Source organism: Pleuronectes platessa, chromosome 20 (assembly GCF_947347685.1).
Source record: "Pleuronectes platessa chromosome 20, fPlePla1.1, whole genome shotgun sequence".
NCBI lineage: Eukaryota > Metazoa > Chordata > Actinopteri > Pleuronectiformes > Pleuronectidae > Pleuronectes > Pleuronectes platessa.
The window spans coordinates 4,202,800-4,228,021 of record NC_070645.1 but is presented as its reverse complement, the minus strand read 5'-3'; the positions used below and the strand labels follow the sequence as shown (position 1 = coordinate 4,228,021).

General features: G+C 40.5%; 1 protein-coding gene across 1 annotated transcript in view; it reads left to right on the top strand.

The window, feature by feature from the left end:
• si:dkey-225n22.4 (collagen alpha-1(XXI) chain) overlaps positions 1 to 25,222 on the top strand; it is a 70,769-nt gene that overhangs the window by 24,773 nt on the left and 20,774 nt on the right. Inside the window, exons 19-22 of the mRNA XM_053412828.1 lie at positions 9,246 to 9,299; positions 16,754 to 16,798; positions 16,893 to 16,937; positions 23,000 to 23,053. Of these exons, the coding sequence (XP_053268803.1) occupies positions 9,246 to 9,299; positions 16,754 to 16,798; positions 16,893 to 16,937; positions 23,000 to 23,053 (198 nt within the window). The remainder of the gene's footprint in view (positions 1 to 9,245; positions 9,300 to 16,753; positions 16,799 to 16,892; positions 16,938 to 22,999; positions 23,054 to 25,222) is intronic.

Sequence of the window (25,222 nt, the reverse complement as noted above, 5' to 3'; positions counted from 1 at the left end):
AGGCCATTTAATTCAGGGAATCATTTACTTATAAACTCCTCAAATATGTTGAAATGGATCTAAGGTCATAGGGATGCTTGTTAATCATTTGGAGCTTTTAACTGTTTCTTGTCGTCTGATCGGACAGTTCTTCACCCATATGCTTTGCTCGCTGACTTTATATTCACCTATGATGTTTATTATAAACGTACGACTCCTGTAAGTCAGGACCAGCGCTCCACAAAGGCCACATGCTCTCTCCTGTCTGAGGAAAACTGTGGGATTTTAATGATTCAAGGAGGAGTTTACATTATAAATAAAGTAACATTTTATCCCTGCCACAATTGTCTCATCAGAATAGGGCCAGTAAATACACCTGAAATAATATCACTTCATACACAACTACCAAGGAGTAGACACTCAGTGAGAGTACAATGGTAGAAAAGAAATATACAGTACATGATATACAGTATACTGTATGTGGGTGCGTGTTTGTGTGTAAAAACAGTTGTGATCTGCGCAGAACCAAATTACCCACCAGCGTGGTCACTGCCTGAGGAAAAGATTTTCCATCGACTATAAGGAATTTATGTGTACCCATCCATGACAGCTCCATTGAATGTTAATGAGGCCTACACTTTGATATAGTGTACAAGGCTTCAGGCTAGCGGCCGCCTGATCTTTAATCACACACACAGACACACACATACATACAACAAAAATTGCACATAAACAGTAAACTGCTATCTTTCGGGAACATTGGATTTGATGTTTGCCACTCGAGTGAAGAAAGTTATCTGCTTTGTGGTGGTCGTGGGTCTATTATTATCTGGTATAGAGATTTCCACACCCAAAATTATGGATTTTCAGATGTAGCTGTGTGAGGTTTTAATGTAACAGAGATAAAGACAGTGTCTGTCATACGCTCTTTCCCTGTAATTAAACAGTATACGTTTAATCTGTAAGGAGAGGTTTGGAAAATGTTTCAGCGATCAAAATGTAAATTCTCTTTTATATGTTCTTTACAAAAATAATTAACAACAGTAGCAGAACTTTGTTTCCAAGCGTTAAGTGATAGTGGGATGCCATTAAATATGTTGCTTAATCACAAAAAATACATGACAATAGTCTTTGTAAAGATACTACAAAGAAGCCGCTGTGGGTTTAAGCCGAGTTTATTTTAAACTGCTATGCTTGTAATTTAGCAGCAGGTTCAGAGACCTGCTAATGTGAAAGTTACAGCCTCTGCATCACTCAGGCTGTTAGAGGTCCAAATCATCAGTTGTTCACCACGAGAACAGATTACAGAGCCACGGGGGGTCACATGGCTAAAAAAGAAAACTCTGATGTGGTCAACTATAAACTATAAATGGATGCAACCGAACTACAAGGTTTTGTAACTGGACTTTAATAGCTGTTAACCTAGTGAATTAGTTAGTTAGAATAAGGACTTTGATTCAAAAACAGCAGGTGCATAATGGCATTTTATAGTAAAAGACATACAAGTTTATATTTACCATACAAACAAAATGTTGCCTATTCAAATCAAATCTGAAGCAAAGGCTCTTTAAGTTAGGTTTGTTGTTATGGATGTTGTCATCGAATCTTTGCTTCTTTGGGATTGTATTTATAAACATGTGCTGCTGCATAGAGCTAAAACCAATTGTTTCCAATTGTGTTTTCCTGCATTATTTTGTTGACTAAATGCTCCTTAACAAAGAAACATATGTTTCAGGATTTTGTAGTAATTTAATTATTTGTTGTTGTTATTATACAAAATAAGTTCTTCAACATGACTCATTTTTAGAATTGGTAACAAAATAACAGCATACCATCTGGGTCATATCTATTTAACAACCTACAGCAAGTAAATATATAAATTCAATATTTAATTCCTGGCAACGGAGGTAAATCTGATATATCTTGTGTTGGGAAAGAAAAAATTTAAGATTTTCTGTAAATGCAAAGAACCATATAACCCTTCAAGGTTTGTCTTTGACTTTTAATCAAAGGACTGGTTATTTCCTAACACTGTCAATCCACTTTTATTCTGCTGATTTATTCATTTAAGAATTTCATCTCCATAAACGTCAAAATGGTCCAACTGCCAATCACCAGACCTTCTGTCTAAGTAGTATATGAGAAACTTTGACTTTCAGAGCCCTGTTTGCTATAAAAGAAAAGAAAACTGCCACTTGGCTTCTCAATAGAATATCACCAGAGGAATACATTGTCCTGGAACAATGTAAAAGCTGTAGCATCATACATTAAACTTTTTGTAATGAGGTCATTAATCATGGTGATTATGGAGGCGCATTAGTTTGCAGTTTTACTCACTTGAATGCACAGAGTGAGGTAAATGAGGCACATCCCTCGACACATACTGACCTCCCACCCCAAAACGCACACAGCACATGCTGTTTATAATGGTAGAGTGCATAGACAGGCCTCCTGGAGTCAAGTGACATCATGTGAGGTTAGACTTAATCAGCCAGTCCTGCACTCGCTGACAGTCGGCTTCCCGTTGGATCTATATTTGTCCCGGTGGACAGACGGTCCTGTGGCCGTTGGCGAGATTCTATAGAGCAGGGGAGGAGCATGGTAAAAAAAGGATGGGGTCGAAAAATATAAGGTATATTTAGTCTGTTTATATCTGCTTTTAATTTACCTTTCAGTCAGAAAGACTTATGTCAAGACACTTCCCATGACACTGTGGGACGTACTCTGGCTAAATGAGGGAAAATTTAATTACATAATTTCTGCCAGTGCAAAGACCAAAGTGTCATGGAAAGGCTAAAAGCAGAAGCTAAATAATGAGTCAGCAAAATCGAATGGCTAACAGGAAAAGTGAAAGCAGCAGGGAAGTTGAAGTCCAAATGGGAAAAATACATGGATATAAATACATGTATATATTCTTATTATGTAAATCCATTCATAAATTTGTCATTTTAAGGTTTCAAATCCCATTATTTATCCATTCACTATTTGTTTGAGATACATTATAAATGTACATTTACATTTTTGGTTTATCAACAACTCAACAGGTTGAATGAGAGTAGGGAAAAGGTCACATGCACACTCATAAACCTATGGGAATTAAATTCCTTTAATACATAATTTTGAATCCCATTTTAAATTAAATCAATCAATTAATTAATACTTTTGTAATTTAAACAGATTTTTGACACTTTTGGTCCTCCCAAATAAGCCAGAGCACTGTGACCAACAAATGATCGTATTTACCTGAACGTGCCAATCAACCAAAGGGCATGTTCAACAAATCCAGTATCCCTCAGTGTGAAGTGGTTGATACAGCTTCAAAGAATTCTCAGAGATCCCAGAGCATCTGAAGGCTTCCTCAGGCCAGATGGGATGTATAATCCCTCCAGCTTGTTCTGGGTCTTCTCTGGGGTCTCCTCCCAGTTGGTTGCACCCAGAAAAAACACTAAAGGGAGGCCAGGAGTAATCCCTATCAGATCCTTAACCACCTCAACTAGATCCTCTTCCACAGGCTGTAAAGCAAACTCATTTCACCTGCTCGTATATGCTATGTCTTTCTATCGGTCTCTCCTCAAACCTCATGGCCTCTGGTGAGGGTTGGAACATGGACTGAACGGAAACTCAAAAGCTTCAAGAGCTTGTTTCTTCCTACCACAGCCGTCAGGTACATTTCCTGAATATCGGCTAAAGCTGCAAAATCAGCCTGTCAATCCCACATTCTGTCTTACCCCCCCAACTCGTGAGCCAGCCCTGAGATACTTAAAGTATTTGACTAGCGGCAGCTACTGACTCTCACAGTAGAGTAAGTGAGCTGCTGCATATTTCTCCTCTGTTATAAAAACGTCTGGTCAGTCACACACTCTATTGTGTATTCTTGTATTCCTCTGCTTGGTGTCTTTATCTTTTATTGACGTTTTTTCCAGATCTTCAATTTGAACTAATCTAACCCGAGTTCCGACGTCAAGCGGTTACAGTCTTGTCAGTCTTTAACAATATGCGGCAGGCTGAAGTGGCAGATTCGTCTGCTTACATGAAAGGACAGTGTCAGAGCACTTGTCTATTTTCTCTTGTTCTAGACCTTGAGAGATTTATGCCATCTTGTCGTTTATTGGACTGTGGTGGGCGTCTTGGCTGTGTAATTATGAGGTCTGCTGCTCTTACGGGTTTATGTGCGTAGTGTGGCGAGACGCTTCAAAGGAAAACAGACGCAGTGAAGGGCTAATTCAGTTGTTTCCCCGCTGCCAACATTTAGAAATCTGCACTTTAAATACATGTTGGTGAGACCTGGTACCCTCAGTGTCTGCATAGGCTCAAAGAGAGGGAAAGTGCCTCATACCTGCATGGCGTCATGCTTGAGGAGCTGCGCTAAACCAGGGCTAAAGTTAGATCATAGATGGGCTCAGGTTAACAGGATCAGATAGAGCAGATGAAAAAGGAATCAACAATTAGTCATCTTCATGTGTTTCCACCACAGGAACTTTCCCCCAGTAAGTAGGAACCTTTACAGGAACTCTGTAGGATTCCACCTGAGGATCCATGGCATAAATTAAGTACAGGTGAAAGTGTTTTACCCCCCAAGAGTCCCTGTTAGGGGGTAGTACTTTACAAAAGTACAGAGACCTTTGGTGTGGGACCTCCAGCGCTGTATTTGGTTACTACTTCATTTGTTCAATGTGGGTGTTTTGTGTGTTGAACAACAACACTATGGATTTTCTCCATGTTTGCTGTGGTTATAAAGATTTACATAGCATGTGTTACATTCAGTGATGATTTGCATAGCATCATCGTTGCTGTGCAGTCTTCTGGTGGACCGTGTCAAGGATTTTCTGAGCATCCTCACACAGCGCATCTGCTATTTATTAACAATCGCGAGAATAGAGCTCATCTCATTTTGCAAATACTCCCTTTCCTCCGAGGCCAGGTTAGAGATAGAGGTAAAACTAGGGATAACTAGGGAGCCGAGGGCTCCAAGGACACAACATACAGACACGTGAGGTGTAAGGAAACAATAAGATGCAAAAATACACACATGCAGCATAGATATAGTGATTTAGGATATCTATATATTTAGGATGGGTGATGCGAGGTGGGGAGGGAATAAGATATGTTTGGAGGGGGGCGTTGATATTGTTTCACCGCCTGGCCTCGTGCGATGCGCATCTAGCTGCAATAAACTCTTCTGTGTGAGACATACGCTGCTCCCTTATTATCCTTTCGCCTGCTTCCAGGTAACTTCCATCACAGTCTGTATTGGAACAGCTTGTTGTAACTGTCAGTTGTTCATACATCAGCAGGCTAATTTGTCTAATTTCCCCTGGTCTTTAGTCTGTGTGGCAAACCCCAATCCGCTGGAACCCAGATACTTCTGGTAAAAAGTGGCTTTATATTGCCTCACAGGAGTTTGTATTAGATGAACCAAAGAGAAGATATTTTAGGACCAAATACAAACGATCATTTTGAGAATAAACCAAATAGTTTAAAAGACCATGTTAAGTTTTATTATCTTTGTATTTTACATCAACACTATTTAAATAATTAGGTAGTTATTTAATTTATCCTCAAAACTGTTTAATTATAGGTTTGCAGCCATACTAGTGGCTCTGTTAGGTTTTGGTTCAAACTAGAAAGACACAGGTCATGGATGGATTCATTGACCCCATTGATTTGATAGATGTATAGGAATGGCACCCTATAAATAGCAACCAATGAGAAACCACAAATGCTTTAAAAAATAGAGCATGTTCATTATACTTGTGTTTCTTTTTCTTTCTTTTTTTTATCGTTTTCAGAGAGGTTTTGCTATATTTTCCTTCAAAACCCTGCACACTGTCTTCATTATTCATTGCATGTGTGAAAATATAACGCTCTGATTCTGCCTAAAAAAGTATATCTGCACTCGCTGCAACGAAGTTGTCTTCTGTAACACTGTTTACCCCCATGACTCCAAAAGTGTTTTGTGTATTGGAACACTTCACCCACCTCTCCACCGGCATAGGGGTGAGGAGATAATGAGTGAATTTTCATTTAAGCTATTTTAGGCCCATGAGTTGAGGTTTTTCATGGCCAACCTTTTGAATAAGGAATTTTGAGAATTAAACAACATTAGGGGATATAAACACTCTTGTAGGCCTTTAAGAAGGTTCAGTGCACAAGAGAAGAAGATTTGCAAGATCCGAGAGGTTTAGCAAGGACGCGGAAACAACCGTAACACGAGGAGAAGGATTCAAACTGGAGCTGATGAACTTTGTGCAGAAACATCACAGCTGAGTGCAGACAACCAGTTTTGAGCAGGAGCAGAGACAATTTGTGCTTGAGGCTATTTGTAAGGACAGAGATTTTTAATGCTTTCCGCATAACAAAATCTGAAAGTGGAATAAAGAAGTATTGCACTGAAATTTAAAAACCACGCTCTTGAATAAAGATAGAAATGGCTGAGAAAGCTCCTGAGTATACTTGACAACCTGGGCCTTTACAACCCTGAATGAAACCTTACAGATGGGGTTGCAAAGTAGATGACCACTACAATGAGCATCATTATCTTTCCTCGGCCGTGTTCGTCCTATATTAAGTCTCAGACTTTAATTTAGCAGTAATGTTCTATTTTCACCATTCTTTTTCCCCCTCAACTGATGAGAATTGGGCCATTACATCTGCTGCAGCTGAAAATCATTTATTTTCATAAATTGCCGATCTTGAAAAGGTCATTCATGCTTGAATTTGCTCCTGATTGTTGCTCCTCAACAAATGGACTATTTCCTCATATTTGAGTAATGATTGATAAAACCTACAGTGACCATCTGTTTAGGGATTGAGAATTTAAAGTAAAATTACAGACTTGTGATCCATTTGAAAAATACAAGGCTTTAGTAGGAAACAATGGGTAATGCTACAAACACATATACTACATCAAAAAGTATTGAAAATTAAAGCCCCCCCCCCAAAATTTTTCCCCCAATGTAGAATATAGCCAGTTGTACCCTTCAACCACCTCATGACAGTACATCTCAAGGATATTTGTTGTATGTGATCTAATGTCTTTGATATTTATTTGGAGCGGCTGAGGCTCAGGGAGTGGAGAGGGTCGTCCATGAACCAGAGGGATGCGGTTCAATGCCAAGGTCCTACAGCCTGCATACAAAAGTGCAAGATAACGAACCCCAAAATAGTTGTGTAAATAAGTGCTGTATGAACGTGTGCATGCATGGATGAATACTTCATGTAAAGCACTTCGAAGTGGAGACTGGATAATAATTGATTCAATCCATTTACCATTTAGAAGGACACATACCATTAACTCGGATATATCCGAGAGATATGAATATGTTAGAGTTGTGAGAGACAGAGAGATATGTAGAAGTGAGGGTACTTCCAACATTATCCCAAGATAGAGAGATGCATAACAAACACAAAACATGCATCATAGCTAATGCAATACAGACCTAAAAGCTCATCTAAATCATATCAATCTCATCCTGTTTACTGAGCTGGTAAAATATATCCCGGCACAAATGTCATATTTATTCAAGAGTAATACTTGCTAACAGAGTTGTATATATATAAATCCATATTTAGTATATGTAAAGCAAAAGTGCCAATGCATTTTTTCCCCAACCCCTAACAAAAAAGTCATTGCCCCCATACCAAACCTCTTGATCCACAGGACACAAAGAAAAGAGGAACTAAGAAATGCTGACCATGTTGAGTGGAAATCAAGCGATACTTTTGTATGTGTCGAGTAGACAGAGGAGTCAGAGCTTTACAGGAGGCGTCATGTACAAATGAATGCTCTTCAATGTACAACATGTGTTTTACAACTTGTTTCACATGGCCATTGCCAGTGCCAGTGTATTATGGTGGTACACACTGGAACCAGGTCACATACCACAGACATCGTAACACATTCAACACACATACTTGGACAGCGCAGAGAGGTCTTACTGGAGGTTTAAAGTTTATTTGCATGTTGTGTTGTGGCTTAAAATGTGTTTGTTTGTTGCCGTTCATTTTTATTTTAACTAGCTGCCGCCTCTCTGCGAGACGTCCGCCCACAGGACTCGGCACACCACAAGCTGCCCCTGCGTCAGTGCTGTGCCACAAGCAGAGTCATTACATGCCTAATCCCAATATTCCCTCCATATTTAAACTGTACTACTTCTACGGACATTAACAGAGTCAAGCAACAATATCGAATCATTGCTTTTTCTTGGAGTTATACACAGCAGGCCATCTCATTTGAATATGGAAGCTCATTCTTGACCCTTGGATCAACAAGAGACAAGGAAATTTCCCTCAAAAGTTTACTTACTGGGTTTTTCAGAGCTTACAACCACATTTCAAAATAATTGTTGGCAACGACAAATACTTAGATGAGAGAAAGCACCTTCTTCATTCAAACCTTTATTCTACAGCAGGTTTAACAATGCTATAGGCAACACAGTGGTGGTTGCAGGCCGACATGCTCACAGTAGCAATGATAACATGCAGATGTTTCCTACATGCTTACCATCTGAGTGCAGTGTGTGAGCATACTAAGATTTGCCAATGAGCCATACATGAATAGAAGCTGATGAAAATTTCTTTGTAAATCAATGTATTGGACACATTCAAATATTTTTTAGGAATAACCAAAGTTATCAGAATTAAAATTCATCCTGAGGGCTCATGAAGGTCTTTTAGTCAGAAATGACAACCTCCTGCTGGAGGAAGTACAAAGTAAAAAGGATGAACCGTATGTGAACCATGAATGTCTGTACAAAGTGTGTCAATCCATCTGACAGTTGTGTGATATGAGCTAAGCTGCTATGATGCTAGGAAGGGTTTTTCTTTATTTCCTGCATATAAATTGTACTATTTATACTTTTACAATAATAGTGTTTAGTCCTACTTAAAGACACTAACAAGTTTAACCTTTTAAAAGAGATTCCTTTTCAAAATGTCAGACTGTTTTATCTATATTATCGTGAATACAGAATAAAGCTGCTCAAAATCCCCATTTATTCATGAGTTCTTTCTCTCGTGCATTCATCCATTAGTTCACAAAGACAGTGATTCACCTTTGCTTTTTTGGTGCTGCCCAATGACTGTACGTGGATCTGGTGTGTTTTGTACATGTATTCTACTAATGTCGTGTTGTCTTCTTCAGCAATATCTGGTTAAATGATGAGGATCCGATGACAGATGCTAGTCAACTGATGCTACCATGTGGAACTGATTCACAGCAGCACTAGTAAAGTGAAAGTTCTCTGACATGTCTGTTGTGTCCTCAGGGACAGAAGGGGGTTCCCGGATTGGCTGGTGCTGCTGGAGCTCAAGGTGCCCCGGTAAGTTACTGTTCTTGCTTCATGTATTACAGACGGCTGCATGAGGGGATTTTAAATTGGAAGCATCACATATCTGTCAATAAATGTTGTAATAATTTGTGACGAGACTGCTCACGAAACACATTTCCTGTGGATTCTGTGGATAGAACAAGCAGCTAGCTTTTAACTGGTCCCATAAAGATTTGAAGGGAAGAATAATCGGGACGTAAACATGAGAGCTGAGATTCATTGCAGCTTTTACACACTGCTGCAAGCTAGTAAACCCAGCACGCGCGCAGACACACAAACCGATACACAACCCCAATGCAAATGCATCCAGAGCAGGCACCGAGCTGTCCTCAGCCTTTGTGTCTGTACGTGGGCAGTGAGCATCAGCAGAAAGTTCCATTAACTGTTGAATACATCTATATGGTAATAACTAACACAAACCATCGGGAGGAAAAAGCTGATGAATCTACTTACGTCAAGCCCAAGTCACTATTTGTCCTCTGAGGTGAAAAGGCTCTTTAACTCTTGAATGTTATGCCCTTTTTATGTACTTTCTTTATTATCCTATGTCTGCATGAATCAGACTGCTAAACTCATCACTGTCACACCCCACACCCGCACTTTATCGGGGCCAGAATGTAAAGCAAAGCACAAATAGAGAGAAACCTTAATGTGTGCGTGCAGAGCAGCTTCCTACTGCATCCCCAAACAAAACCCTGCCTTCCTTATCAGGCTGATGATGCACGGTGAGAGAAAAAACTATGAATGCAGCTTTTATTATTGTAAATAGTTTTACAATACTACAGTCCCCCCACCACTGTAATTGCTTGGTAACAATGCGATGTCTTATACTTAATGAATCCGGGTCAGCAGCGAACTATCCTGCTCTTGAAACTATCTGTTCAATAGTTGTGTCTGGTCTATTCAATTACATATTCTGTCAGTTTACTGTGCATCGGGTTTTCAGTTTTTTCACGTACTCATGACATCACATGAATCATAAAATTTCAGAGCCCATTGGCTATCATCTGACGACCGATTAGCCTCTGGGGGATACTGCAACTGTTCCCAAGCCGCCATCTTTTGTTGGCTGCACACCATTCACAGTGCGACTATATTTTAATCAACCAAGTCAAACATATCTCCACAGAAAACATTAGATTTTTGTAGGTTTTTGTTAGATCCAGACCACATTTTGTGTAATCCCTATAACAACTATCTGCATATGAATGCAGTTAAATTAAAAAGCTGATAGCCACTTTGTTTCAGTCAGTGTGATCCACCTCTTCTGCTGCTCAAACGTGATTGGTCAAATTAGAAACGAAAACCTGAACGCTGCCGGTCCCAAAATCCTGTCCCTCACCTATTTTTGTCTCCCCATGACACTTAATGGAAGGATGCATTCAGTGCTTAATTTGTAAATCACAAGGTGCCGGAACGCAAAGTACATATGACAGCGCAGGGATGACGAGACGGACACAGGTCCCGGAACGCATACAGAAAACGGTGCTGAAAAAAACATGCAAATGCCCACTGACAATGCTGTGGGACTTACAAGCCTTAATTTCAAATAATATCCATGGTATAAATTTTATGACAATAATTTACAATTATTTTAGGCTATACTGCACAGCACAGGCAAATGCCCACATCAACACAGGTGGGACTTACAGTCAGCAATTAATTTCTCAACATAGATCTAACTTGTAAAACATAAAAAATAAAAGTTCAAAGCTTACAATAAATCACATAAATCTTCCATTATTATTATTTAAAGATTGGCACGGCGGCCTATTAATAGACAGTATGCTCACCATATTTAGTTGTCCAAAACACCCCACATCACGACCATGTCCGGATTCTCCTCCTCCTCCCTGTTTCGGGTTTTACTGCGTGTGTCTGTGACTGCTGGCGCTGTAGCTAGCTCCCGCTCCGGCTGGCGGGTAACCTGACCTGCCGCTGCCGCGGTACCGGCCTCCTGCCCTGGCTTGGCTAGCTGTCGGTGAAGCTGGCTAGCGGTTGCGGCGCTAGTCTCCTGCTCCAGCCGGTTTTGCTCGTCAACATGACCGCTGCAACTGCCCTTGTCGCCGCTTGTCGAGGCTTTTCTGACTCGTTTCGAAGCGTCATGCAACTCTTCCTTCTTTTTGAAAAAGGACAGTAAATTCAACTGTCTTTTTGACATGTTTGCACTGAACAGGTAACTCTTTGTTCCTTTCTGCTGCTTGCTCCCCAGATGCAGCAAATTTCAAAAGTTTTTGTCTGCAAAGCGGGGTGCATCAACAACAGATCTCCCGAGTCTTTCAAATGACGTCGTTTTATCTTAATAAACAACATGAAATTCATGGGATTTGTTCTGTAAATTATTATATGAATATTATGTTTTTATTTTATACATTTTTTTAAACATTTTTTTAATATTAACAGAGCTGCGAAATTTTCAAAAAACCTTGGAGTGAGATTTTGTCGGGGGTGACCAAAATATAGCCGCGCAAGCAGAAACACAAGTTGCAAACACAAAAATCTAATGAGAGATTTATTACAAAACGTCAACGGCAGTGTGTCTTTAGCCGCCGCCGCCGCCGCCAGCCCCCGCCCTGGACGATGTAGCGAACCTCGTCCGCGGCGGACCACACTGCCTTCGCGATCGACGTATTGGCCACTTGTAAGAAATCACTTTTTTTTTTGGCGTGAGAAATTGGATGTTTGTCACACGCCAAAAGCGTGAGAGTTGGCAGCTCTGTATTAATATTTTTTTCTATACGAGAGGTACCGGATCAGCCCAAATAAGTCCCGGAACACGGGCAGGCCAAAACCAAGAGGTGCCGGATCCTGTTCCGGCAGGATCCGGCACAAATTAACCCCTGGATGCATTATGAAACAGGAAAGAATCTTTTATATTTGAATGTGGATCAGATCAGTGGGTGGATCCAGGAATTATTTTGGTCATTTTTTACCATTTTTTTTTTACCATTTTAGTTAATTTCTCAGAAAAGAGTTTACAGATCTTAATGATAAAAGTCTGGCATGTTTCTTGGAGTGTGTTCAAATGGTGTAGATCCAAATTAAAATCCAGATATTAATTTGATTTATGATTGTGTTTAAGAGTGAAAGTTTTTAGCATGACGGGCATTTTTCGTATTTCGATCCGTCCCAAACAGACTCACTCCTGTTGTTTGTTCCAAATATCAAAGTTAGATAAATCCTTTAATCCTTTTTGTGATGTCTCCTCTCCGTGCCCCATGTGGCCTCTCTCTTCATCTGTCATCCAACCCTCTTCTTCTCGCCTCAGGTACGATCACGTGTCGATAACCACATCTGCTAAAGACAGATCAGATGTCCTCATCTAGCCTCAGACCTGCTGGTACGCTGCTGAGAGATGGATGAGTTCAGACAAGAGTTGTTATGCAGGGCCCGCTTCACTTAAATTTTGTTTGTAAGTTTGTTTCTAGGGGGAGAACTTGTTGTCACCCTCATCGGTGCTCATGTTATTTCCACAAAAGCTGATGTATCTTTTTTTTTATCTCAAATTTAATTCCACATATCCTTCCGTCACAATCTAACAAACCATTGAAATTAAATTTGAATCTCTTCGTCTGATCCGACACTGGAATATAACTTTGACTAAATCTTTCCCAGACAGACAGAATAGGCAGAGAGAGCACAGAGGTCACACAATGTATTTCTGATGCTAAACAGGCCCAATGTTGTTACCAGAGTAAAGCCACCATGTCAGACACCTGCTGATATCCAGATCCATCAGCCTCATTCTAAACCCCAGAGATTACACTTAGTTTACTTTATCACACACATACACACACACACACACACACACACGCACACACACACACACACACACACACACACACACACAAAGCACACACTTATCTACAGTGGAATCATCAGTGCAGGTTCACATAGTCTGAATACAAAGCACTCTGATCCTCTGGTGAGAGTCTAAGCTTCAGTAGAGCTTCCCAGCTGATATCTGACAGTGCATGACGTGACAAGACACTGCACAATGTAATCCCTCTCCATGTTTACTTAATGAAGTTAAAATAGATCGTTCACCATTACTTGACAGTTTCCAAACGCTTATAGTCAAAGAAAAAAAAAATTACAACCACATGTCTATAAAACTGATATTCCATTGTTATTTCGGCAAATTGACAATTTGTGCATGAAAATAGGAAAATGCTACGAAAAAAATCTTAATTCAATCCAAATCTAAACTTAAATCTTTACTAAAACTTTATTGAATTTCAAATGATTATGTTATGAAATTTGAATTGGCTGTATGCTTTCAGGGTTTCATTTATTGCAGGACCCAAATGCAGATGATAGTCACTGTGTGGGTAGGAAGTGTCGTCGCCAGGCTTTTAAACTTGAACTCGCCTCCGGCGATTGGACAAGCGTGTTTGTTGATCCAGGATTTGAGAAGGAATAATTAGACACTTATACATGAAGTTCTGGAAATTGAACATTTATTGTATTCACTGAAATACTTACAGAGAGTCTCTGGGGTTCTGCCGGACACGTCACCAGGTTCAGTGGATCATGTCGAGAAGAAGCCCCGTTCAATCCTAAGTCCACAGTATATATAATCAGACACAGGGTGGGCACAGAGGCGGTTCTTTTTCTTTGAGGGAATTCATCTGGCCAGTTATTGGCCAGATGTATACTGTTTCCTCAAAGTGCAGTTTTTTGCAAGCACATCACTTTCAACTGACCAGGTGTCCCACCACTGTGGCCTTGGCAAACAGGGAGCCTGCCACAGTGGAGAGACCCAGCAGATAATACTTTTCCGGAGGATTTCATATCTTTTTCTCACCATATTTCATGAAGCACCTTATTGTATTAGTTCTGGCACGTCCTCTCTCTTTTCTGAGCATCCGTGCTTTCATTATTCCAAATCTCAAGATGAATTTCCATCACACACTTTTCTCCGAATTGTATTTTGGGTCAGATTGACATTCAGGTTGACACCTGCTCTTTCTGTGGTCGTGCTCTGGGCCTGACCCTGCGTCTGAGTCAAAAAGATTATACATCATTCTAACTAAAAGTAACTGTTGTAGCATTATTGATTATATGGATTATACAGCTAATATTTGTTCACAGGATATAGGTAAAATATAATCACAAGATACAGAGAAACATAGATATCTCAACAGAAGCTGTGTGAATATACATTATATAGTGCACTAATTGCGTCCCACAATGCATTGTAAAAAGAAGAAGTAAGAGTCCTAGCAACAGGAAGAGAGAGGGCAGCAGGAACAGCCTGACCTGAGAAGAGCAGCACATCACAGCACAAACAGTGGTTAACATGTTTATCTCTACATTTAAAGATGGTCAGTCAACATGTAAACTGTAAAACAAACATTTAAAATGTATTATGGGTTTTCCAATGGCCGACGTTGTTGTTATACGTCATAAACCTGCAAAAATGTCTTTATTACTGGCGCAGAAAAAAATGTGTCAAGTATTGTCCAAAAGAATAGACTAGACTAGAAAAGACTGGGAAAAAATAGAATAGAATAATACATAATCGAAAGTTCAGTGATCTAGTGGAGCGGCTGTGTGTGTGTGTGTGTGTGTGTGTGTGTGTGTGTAGAGGAGGTGACAGAGGAGATAGCCTTTTTGGCTGTGTTCTATGAGGTCTATGTGATATTTAGTCTGTTTGTTCTGGATTTGTCTTGTATCTTTTCTCAGATGAGTCAGTCTGTTTAGAGGCTGACCTCAAACCAGTTCTACTGCTGCTGCTGCGTATCCTGCTGCAGCCGTTCATAGCAGAATAATGGCTGAAGCTACAGCAGCTGATTCACATGAGACTAGACATTCATGTCAGTGTCAGAATAGGACTTTTCTGACAGCATTATGAGAACCTGACCACGCCACAGCGCAGAGTGCAGCATGGATGCTGGTCTGAGGTTAGTGCATCATAGAACTGTGCAGAAACTGGGCTTACACAGTATAAAGTCTGTGTTGTGTTACAGCTAATACATTGTGCATGAACTAGTCACAGTGCTGGGATAAGAGCTGCACATTATTTTTCCCTATGTTTCACAGACATTGGTTTTCCAATCAGACATATGACCTGAATTCCAGTGTTGCTCTTTTCATTTTCATTTTTATTATCTGAAAGGAAAAACAGACTTTTAGAATTTGGATGGAAACAGTTATATTGTTTAGTCTAGACTCTGTGACTATTCTTTCACACAGCTAATTTGAATTTGGGGGTTTGCTGGATCTCACTGGCGTTTCATTAGTGTTCCCTCAAAGGGGCTGCTCAATTCGTTCTCACTTTTTTAAAACATGTTTTTTAACTCATTCTCCTAAAACTGGTATGGGAGCAGAGGGAAGAGAGTTATTAGCTACATACTGGAAATGTTTTCTTGCCATAAACAGTGCTGTGGGAAACAAGCTTAGAATACAGCCAAAAACCCAAACCTTCAAGCTAGTGTAAGGGGACACACCTCAGGCTCTGCAGGCCCGGCCCCTGTACAGCTGCACACCCCACCACGCTGCCGGCAGGATTACAGGCACCTCAGTCTACAGCTGTCTCACTGCAAGTCTCATCCAGCCAAGCCAGGTGTAAGAAACCTGACACAGTGAGACACTTGTTAGAGAGTACACAGACGGCACAAATGATGAGGCAAAGAGAACTGGAGGAGCAGCAGAGGAAGGAGAACAAAAAAGACAAGAGCAGCTTATAAATTAATCAATTATGACTGTTTGGCTAAATCATTGAAAATAAATCCTCATTTAGATTTCAGCTTTTTTTAATGTTGTAGAGTTTATTCAGGTTTTGTTTTCTGGTGTCCTGCTTTGGATCAATGTGTTTGCTTCTATCAGAAGAAAAAGCTTTTTCAATTAAAATAAATTACCACAATAAAAGACATCATGAATAATTCTGCTGAACAAATTATCCGTGACAAGTTAACAGAACCCTTCCATTTCCGACACAATACAAAATACAACACAATAAAGAATAGGCTGCATGCTCTTGTTCCTTCAACAGTTGAGCTGCTGCTGAAACTATTTCCTCTGATGTAAAAACTACTTGCTTCTCCGAAGTGAAGTTCTCATTACTCCCACGAGCCGGAGCCCGGTGTCTGCTGAAACACTCACGGATTGTATTCCTTCATCTTTGTCTGAGAGGGGTCATGATGGGATTTGTTGTTTGATACATCATCGCATAAGTTAACAGCCGGGTGGAGTTAAGAGGTCATTCAATGCTTTAGAATGCGGGTGTCATGTAAAAACCTGGACATCCTGATATGTCAAACACTGTCCCGATGCACAATTCTTGTATTTTAATCAAGCAACATTGTTTTGAGCTGAAGTACTGGGTTTCTATATATGTAATATATAAGAAATTAGGAAATAGGTACAGTAAAGAAATCTATCTGAGAGTGAGAAGTTGATGCAGCATTGTAACTGTGTTGGTCCGTCTCTCTTGTCCACAGGGTGTTCCGGGAGCTTCCGGTGAAGTCGGCCCAGCTGGAGCTCCGGTAAGATCTGACCTCATGTTTACATGTCAGTGCTGTTGGGGACTTAAATTCACCTGCATCAGTTTATTCTATGAGCTTTTTCATGTCTTTTTAGGGAGAGACCGGGTTGCCTGGGCAGCAGGGACTCGCAGGAATGAAGGTAATATCAATGATGATTTTTTTTCAGCTTGGAATAATCCTGTTCATGTCAACATTCTGCATGAAAACAGTCATTTAAGACGATGAAAATATGGTATTTTGTGTTTTTTTCTATTTATCACATGGGTCCTTGACTCTCTCAGTGACCATCATGTCTGTACAGATGGGCCTGGATATACTGACTTAGATGAGCTCTGTTGGATATTTTTATTTTGTTGATATTCTCTGCTAATCACGGCATCTATTGCACTGCTATCCTTCCTGGGAGAGGGATCCCTCACACGTGGCTCTCTGAGGTTTCTACGTTTAGTTCTTTTCCCTGTTAAAATGGTTTTTATGGTAGTTTTCCCTTACTCCTGTAGAGGGTCAAGGACAGAGGATGCTGCACCTTGTTAAGCTAAATGAGACAAATTGTGATTTGTAAATATAGGCTATACAAATAGAATTTGATTGATTGATTGGTTGATATATATTTTTGTGATTTGCTTGTTCCATCTTCCCATAGAATTGTAATGATGCCAGGGACTGTACTAGAAGACTAGAAGATGTCATATAATTTGATTTGACTTGAACTTTAACACAAACCACCACTGCAGTATTAGTTCCCTTATTTTGTATCAGACATCTGTATTAATTGCTTCTGTGCTTCCTACTGGTTTGTAAGGCTGGTGGGTTGAACGTATTTGCATACAGCTACATCCATCACATTTCACATGTTCAGCTGAACATCATGATTGCCTAATGGGGAGAAACTACCCAAAATGTTTACTCTATCTGCACAATTCAAAGTGTTCATAAGACACAGAATTCCTGAAGAAAGTTAGGTGAGCCAGTGGGATACAGTCAGAGGAGGACTCTGATGACAGGCCTTCTGCCTCACCTTCATATGGGACCATCCGGAACAGCTCCAAACACTTCTGCCCTCAACGCCGTCAGACGTCCGGCAACTTGTTCAAAGCACACTGGCCCTTATTCCCTCATCATGAAGCTCAGTGCTGGCAGGTGACAGGAGGCAGCTGGCAGCATGGAGGTGGCACATATCTCACCACAGCCTCCCCAGGCCGTGAGTACAGTCGACAATAACAATGACTGCAGTGCATATGGTATTCAGAAGTGGGAGGAAGGACACAAATCCCTGTCCAAAGGAAAAGAAGAAAAAATACCTTGAATAATTAAAGGCTATTGTCCCAACAGGCAGATGAGAAGGGACAGGTTTACCTTGTCCACAGCAAACTAAAACAGGGACCAAACCGTCCACAAGGCTGATCCGAAAGCATATTCCCAACAGTTACCTGTGTAATGTAACAAGTGGGCGACCGGCTCCATCGGTTTCTTCATTTGTCTTTGAGCACTGCGGCACATAAAGCTGCTCACTGTCCCGTCCCTGCAGTGGGCTCCTAATGAGATCATTAATTTGGCGCAGGCACCATATGAGGCCATTTGATTTATTTAGCAATGCCATTAAGGTGGTGAGTGGTTGTTAATTTAGCGGCAGAGTCAGACGAGTGTGCGCAGGGGTTACGGCTTCACACACAGTAAGGGCACCCCCCCTCTGGTAAACAAGATTACACACAGTCAGATGGAATTACAGCAGAGCATTGTGAATACCGGGGCCTCCGTGGTGATGGCCGGAACCTGCCGTCGTTGCTCTGCCCCCCTCTTGTGGTCACATAGAGGTAGTACAGATATGTGGAGTGAAGAATAGGTTCAGTGAATCAATAGGAGGCTTTCAAGTAGATCAGGTGAATGAGGCTCTGCATTGCATAGCCTGTTGAGATGATGTGGTGAAAGGTCACTGATCAAGGTTTAAAACAGGAAATATTTCTAGATCTTGTCTGGATCCAGGTGTTACACACATGTTACATAAATTGTATATAAAAATAGTTTAAGAAAATTATATTTTTTTTGCATTTGGCTCATTCTCTATTTCTTATATAAAGCCTTGTTAATACGAGCTCAAAGCTGCTGCAGCCACCTGAACATGCCTAAGTGCAGAGATGTCATCTTTCCACAACCACAGGCTTTTTCTTTTAGCCTTCATGCTCAGTAGAAAAAAACTGCTGTGACGACGTGCCTGCAGGGAGCCTCGGACTTGTGTGACGCACTTATACAAACACGTACGCACAGAGTCTGGAGGAGGAGGTATAGGATGAGCCACCGCTCGTATCCAGGCAACCACATACAATCATGTGACGATAAATATACATAGGAGTCTGATTAAATGTCAGCCAATCCAAACAACACCAATCGAGTCTGGCATTACAAATGCTCGTACTTAGCTCCTTTTAATCTATAGACACACAGTGGTTGGTTGCTTATATAGAAATAATGTATTTCATAAATCTGTGTTCCCACAACAAACCAGAATATTTCATAATGGGTTTTAAAAACATTGAACACTACATTAACTAAAAATGAAGGAAAATACATGTGCAAATGTCTACTTGAATCCAGAACCCTTAAGGTTGGATAAACTTTAGCTTTTAAATTGTGTATGTTATGGCTGAAGACAAAGGCTTGCACACTCTTATGCAAAAAAGGATTTATAGCTATAGTGTTTTGATTTGTGACAACAAAGATCCATCACACTTCATTTGACTTGATACAGATGTGATCCTCAGCTCTTCCATTATCATCTATACATCAAACTGTTAACAACATAAAACTCCACATAGTCCAATTCAAATCAATAAGGAGCAATGAAATACTTCAGAATGCAAACTCCTCTGATTAAAGGGATGTTACAAATATAACAAATATGATGAATCAGTCTTACAAAGACAATTTATAGCCGTGCGCGATTACAAACACAATTTACTGTAAAATAAACCATTCCCCAAACAGTGATTTACCCATTATAGCCCAGCAGCTGTAGGATTGTCGATCTCTCGATTTCCATCAACTAAACAATGACGAATAAGGATTGATTCAAATTGTTTTTATTTCTAACATAAGATAACATACGAGTTATTTACTTATTTGTTAATTTTATAGTTAAGGAGCATATCAATAACTAACTACAGTCGTTTCTAACATCACACGTTAGTTTTTAAAAGGAGGGAAAAAGCCAAGGGTCACATATTTACCGTGGAGGCAACATTAGCACTAATCCTACCTTTACCCGAGATAGTAGAACTGTTCACTGGTCGGAGGCAAAGGACTCAGAAAGCCGACTTAGAGACAAGATCAGGTTAAAAATCAAAGTACAAAAGTTCAGTACGAGAGACATCAGAGGTATCAGAATCATCATCATCCTGAGTTTGCCTTTTACACATGAATATCTCAGCAGGAGAGACATGTTCACGACAAAACAGAAATCTGTGGTGCATGCAGACGTGGATGGCGCAGCATGCAGAGGAAGGATGTACAGCTGATCATGTCGTTTTGTTTACTGCACATCAAAATATCGGCCCCTATCATCAAAAGCTCTCTTGACATCTCAGACGGTGTCTTCTGCGTGTGTGTGGCACGGCTTTTTCTACTGAGATATTTGTGTTCTTTTTTTTTTAAGTCAGTTTTGCATCTGAAGTGTGTTGGAAACATCAACAACACGCTCACTTGCTCCCGGTGAATCCTGCGGAGGGTGTCCTGCTGCGTTCTCAAAAGCATTCTACAGAGATTTGTCTGAGAGAGACATTCTCACGTACATCTCCTCTGAGGCTGTCTGAGATTATCTGGAGTTCAGTGCATGTCTGAAAGCAGCTCTTGAGGATCAGAGGTCATTCAAGTAGGATCTCACTCAGGTGGTTTCAGTCTTAACAGATAGGAGCTTCTCTGTAACCCTGGGTGATTATTCCCCTGAGACAGCCTCAATTACCTGTGGCGTCCCTCAAGGTTCTGTTCTGTGCCCCATCCTATTGTCATTATATTTACTGGACCTGGCGTCAATTTATGTGAAATATGATGTCTCTTTCAAGGATGATGTACACATTTTCTTGCCCTCAAATCTATAAACTAAGGGTTCACTGCAGCCCCTGCTTTATTGTGTTGTTACACTAAACAATGGATGAGCTTAAACTTCCCAAACCTAAATGAAAGAACGACTGAGTGTTGGAAGACTGCTGAGGTGGTCGTCCTTGGCCCTGTAGTCTTTGTGTTTATATTGACAGTGTTTTCAAATCGACACGCAGATGTTAGGTCTAGCTTGTTTCAGTTGAGACTTATAGACTAGGTAAAGACCTATCTTCCCACTGAAGATCTAGAAAGGGTGATCCATGCCCTCATAACCTCTCAACTTGACTACTGTGATTCTTTGTATGTGGGCTTAGACCAGTAGTGCATTCAACGCCTGCAGCTAGTCCAAAATGCTGCTGCTTAAACAAAGTGCCGGACCTCTGAACTCAAAAGGAATCAAGATGAACTGGTAAAACTAAAGAGAAACTCTGGCCTCTCAGGTGCGTGTATTCAGGAGAAGATGGAAGCAGAGGACGATCAGTAAGTAACATGACAATGAGCTTGAGACGACAACAGGAAACAAGGCAACATGCAAAATATAAATTAAAGCTGGGATTTGACAATCTAACTGGATAGGATGTTGGCTCAGTCTTTAAGCAGCCATTGAGACATCCACCCTGTCTGCCCTGTAAAAGTCAGCCAGAGAAAACCTTTTCAACCAACTCTTGAAGCTAACATCAGCTTCTTTGGCTAGAAAACTAGGTTTGATACAATCTGTCTGAATAGAAAAAGCTTATTTTTTGTGGCTCTGTCTAAAAATAGGGATTGTTATAAAGAATTTAGAGTTGAATCTGCCACTGTTACTACTGTAAACAAGCTTGACAGGCATCTGCTCTCTAAATCTTTTTTGGGATTACCTTTTCAGAATGTGGCTGCCTTTTTTTTCCTAATATTGTCTTTGCCTTTGTGCTGACACATCCAGAGAAATATTATGCATACTGTGTTCCAGCGTATTTAGTGACAAATTTCTATTCACACATCCATCCCTTATCCTTAGCCAATAAGAGAGGACTGATCCAATCCCAGCTGACATCGGGCAACACCCTGGACAGCTTGACAGTCGGTCACACGGCTGCCATATTAACAACAATTCATGCTCACACTCACACCTACAGGCGAATTACAGTCGTCCACAAACCTGCATGTCTTTGGACTGTGGGAGGAGGAAACCAGTAAAAATCCAAACACAAATATTTATGACGTTAGACATTTAGAACTCAGATCAATCAGAAATCATATAAGGGACTACAACCTGAATCAACAAATACAGAACAATAATATCAAATTCATGATTGGGCGTCTGTGGCTTAGGGGTAGAGTGGTGATCCTCCAACCTGAAGGTCGGCAGTTCGATCCCCATTCTGACCCATCTGCATGCCGAAGTTTCCTTGGGCAAGATGCTGAACCCTGAATGGCCCCTCATAGAATAACAAAGTGCTGTGAATAGATGCACTGTATGAATGTGTGTGTGAATGGGTGATTGTAAACTGTACTGTAAAATGCTTTGAGTGGTCATCAAGACTAGAAAAGCTCTATATAAATACAAAGCCATTTACCATTGGTATTCATATCTATTTTGCTATCATACCCTTCTTCTTCTGAAAAACATTGAGTGCTTGTTTCTGCCTCACAGACAGAAACTGTAACAGTAAAATTATTGAATGAATGAATGGTTATGAGTCAGTCAGACATATTAGACTGTAGACTACAGTCAGTAAAACTATGAGATAGTAGATTTATATGTGTGTGTTTTCTCTGTGTTGAAGGTGTGTGGGAAGATGCTTCAAGCTGCGCTCTGGTTACAGCAGAATGCTTTGTTGAATATGCAAACTCAGTGTGTGTGTTTGTTTACAAGTGTGCATATGTGGACGTACATTTGTGTGTGTGTGTGTGTGTGTGTGTGGACCTGAGCCATCTCATTTCTCCCTCAGTGCCTCCTGACTAAGCCGTCATGCACTCTGTCACATTCAGCCCAAAGCAGTGTGTCCGGTCTCTTTCATCTCATTCTCTCTCTCCCTCCCTCATTTCCTTCCTCTCTCGCCCCTTCCCCTCTCCCCCCCGCTACTTTTCTGTCTCTCCTCCAAAACCTCTCCCTCTCTCTCTGTCCAGGGAATCCAGGGGCCCCCGGGGCCGCCCGGACTGATCGGCCAAGATGGTCCCAAGGTCTGTTCGTTGAACGTTATAATTAGTTATTATGCTAATGGCCTGCTTCTCCCTAACCGCTCGGCTATTCTCGGCCTGTTCTGATGTTGTACCCTCCCTGTTCTCTTGATGTTCCCGTGGAGAAAACTGCCGAGCGGGAGTCGGCTTGTTTGGAGTAAAATTGTAGGTGTTTCTAAACATGCCATAAATGCCACTCTGCCAAGGACACTTCATATTGGGACTGCTGGTGTCTGTATGCATGTATTTCTCTCCTTCAGAGAATTAGTTGAGCTCTCTTATCTTTTCAGACTTTTATGCAAACTGAGTTTTTTTGAATTAAGAGGACTAGTTACAGATTGAAGAGCTCTTCTACTGATATGTTAATGCACGTCTGTACAGTTGCATGATTTGCAAGATAACTTCAATCAATTCTGGTCTAAATCAAAGCACCAGTGAATGTGATATTGGGACTTTATAAAGCAGCAAAACTGATTTTAAACTCACATTTATGGGTAGAATCAGTGTAGAGCCCAAAGGCTTCTGCTTTTGTCTTTTCAAAAAGACTAGCACAAGGGGCACAGGGACATATTCCTCTTTCTCTGACCTTGGATTTCTCATCTCCTGTCTCTTTGCAATTTGTATACTCGCCACAGCACGCACAGAACAAAGATGGAAAGAGAGGCAGGGGTGGAAGATCAGAGTTTTATATATAAAGAAGTGAAAATGGGCTCTTTGAAGCCGAGCTGACATCCAGGACCAGCCTGTTTTTAAGAGGACAATGTTAGATTTGCTTGTTCCATAAGACACCCCTTACAATTCAAATAACACGAAACATCACAAAACACTGCTTCTTATAAACATGATTAGTGAATTCATTATTTCAATTGTATATTTATCATTTGGGAACATTTTCTACTTAAACATCTGTTTCCTCACCTGCTTTTACACCTGTGTATCAGCTCCCTCTCAGCTCATTAACATCCCACAGAGGTCTGAAGGACGTGTGTTCCATCTGTAGCCACTAATTGCAGATGGAACACACATCATGTTAAAAGCACTGTAATACACACAGTGATCCGCTGCTGTTTCACTTAAGTTATAACTTACAAATACCAAGATGCTGTAAAGCAAACACACAAACCTCTGTGTTTCTGTGCACGTATCATTTGTAATCCGAAGCGCACAGTTCACAGGTCTCGCACAAACACCGGAGAGCAGAAGGGGAACAAGTCAGAGAAATAAATAAATAAGACTGTGTCTCAATCCAGATACTTTCTCACCCTTAGTACACTTACACATAGTACATTATGTATATACTTGCTTAGGATGCAAAGGTCGACAGGGTATTGTCGTCTCAAATCAAACGTGGACTATTTAGCAAAAGAAAAACAACACTTTCAGTTTCATTTTCACAGGATTATGATCCCATAATAATAAAAAAATATATATATTGCCCTTAATCATATCATGTATTAGGTAAAAAACCAACACTTTCCATGACGTTTGACGATAGAAATAACCTTGATTGTCACAGTTGTGATGCTGTGATGCACTGCTCGTCTCTTATTACATATTTCAAAGGCCACATCTCAGATTTATATTTTTGTACGGTTATACAAAACAAACTGCGCCATCTGAAATATTAGGTATGCTGAAAAAAGATTTGTTTTATCCTTCTGTGAAAATGCCAGTACATATAAACCTGTTTGTCTCTGTCCTCACGATAACACTATATTTTGGATGAGAATTAGAAGGAGTAAAGTCGCCAGGGAGAGAAGGCTGAGACGTGCTGAACTCTCTCCTCTCAACTCTCCACCATATAGGCTATAAAAACATTTCACTAAACATTCAAACAGAACTACAAAGTGGTGAGTTCTCTATACAGTGGACTACATAGAGATTAGTGAGTGATTTCGTACACAGCAAATTTTTGTGTGTGTTTATGTCGGCCCCTTTGTTTCACATGATGTGGAACTTATGCTTCCAATGGAGCGGTTGATGCCTCCTTGCTTGACCATCATTTTCTCTAGTTCCTCCCCGCTGCATAACCAAGATGTTTGAGCATTACGAGCAAACCATCCTGGGACTAATACTGTTCAGCATGTTGCAAAATTATTTTAACACTTTGGTATTGCTACCTTTACTTGATTAAAAAAAACACATTCCCCTTGGTTGCACTAATGTGATCGT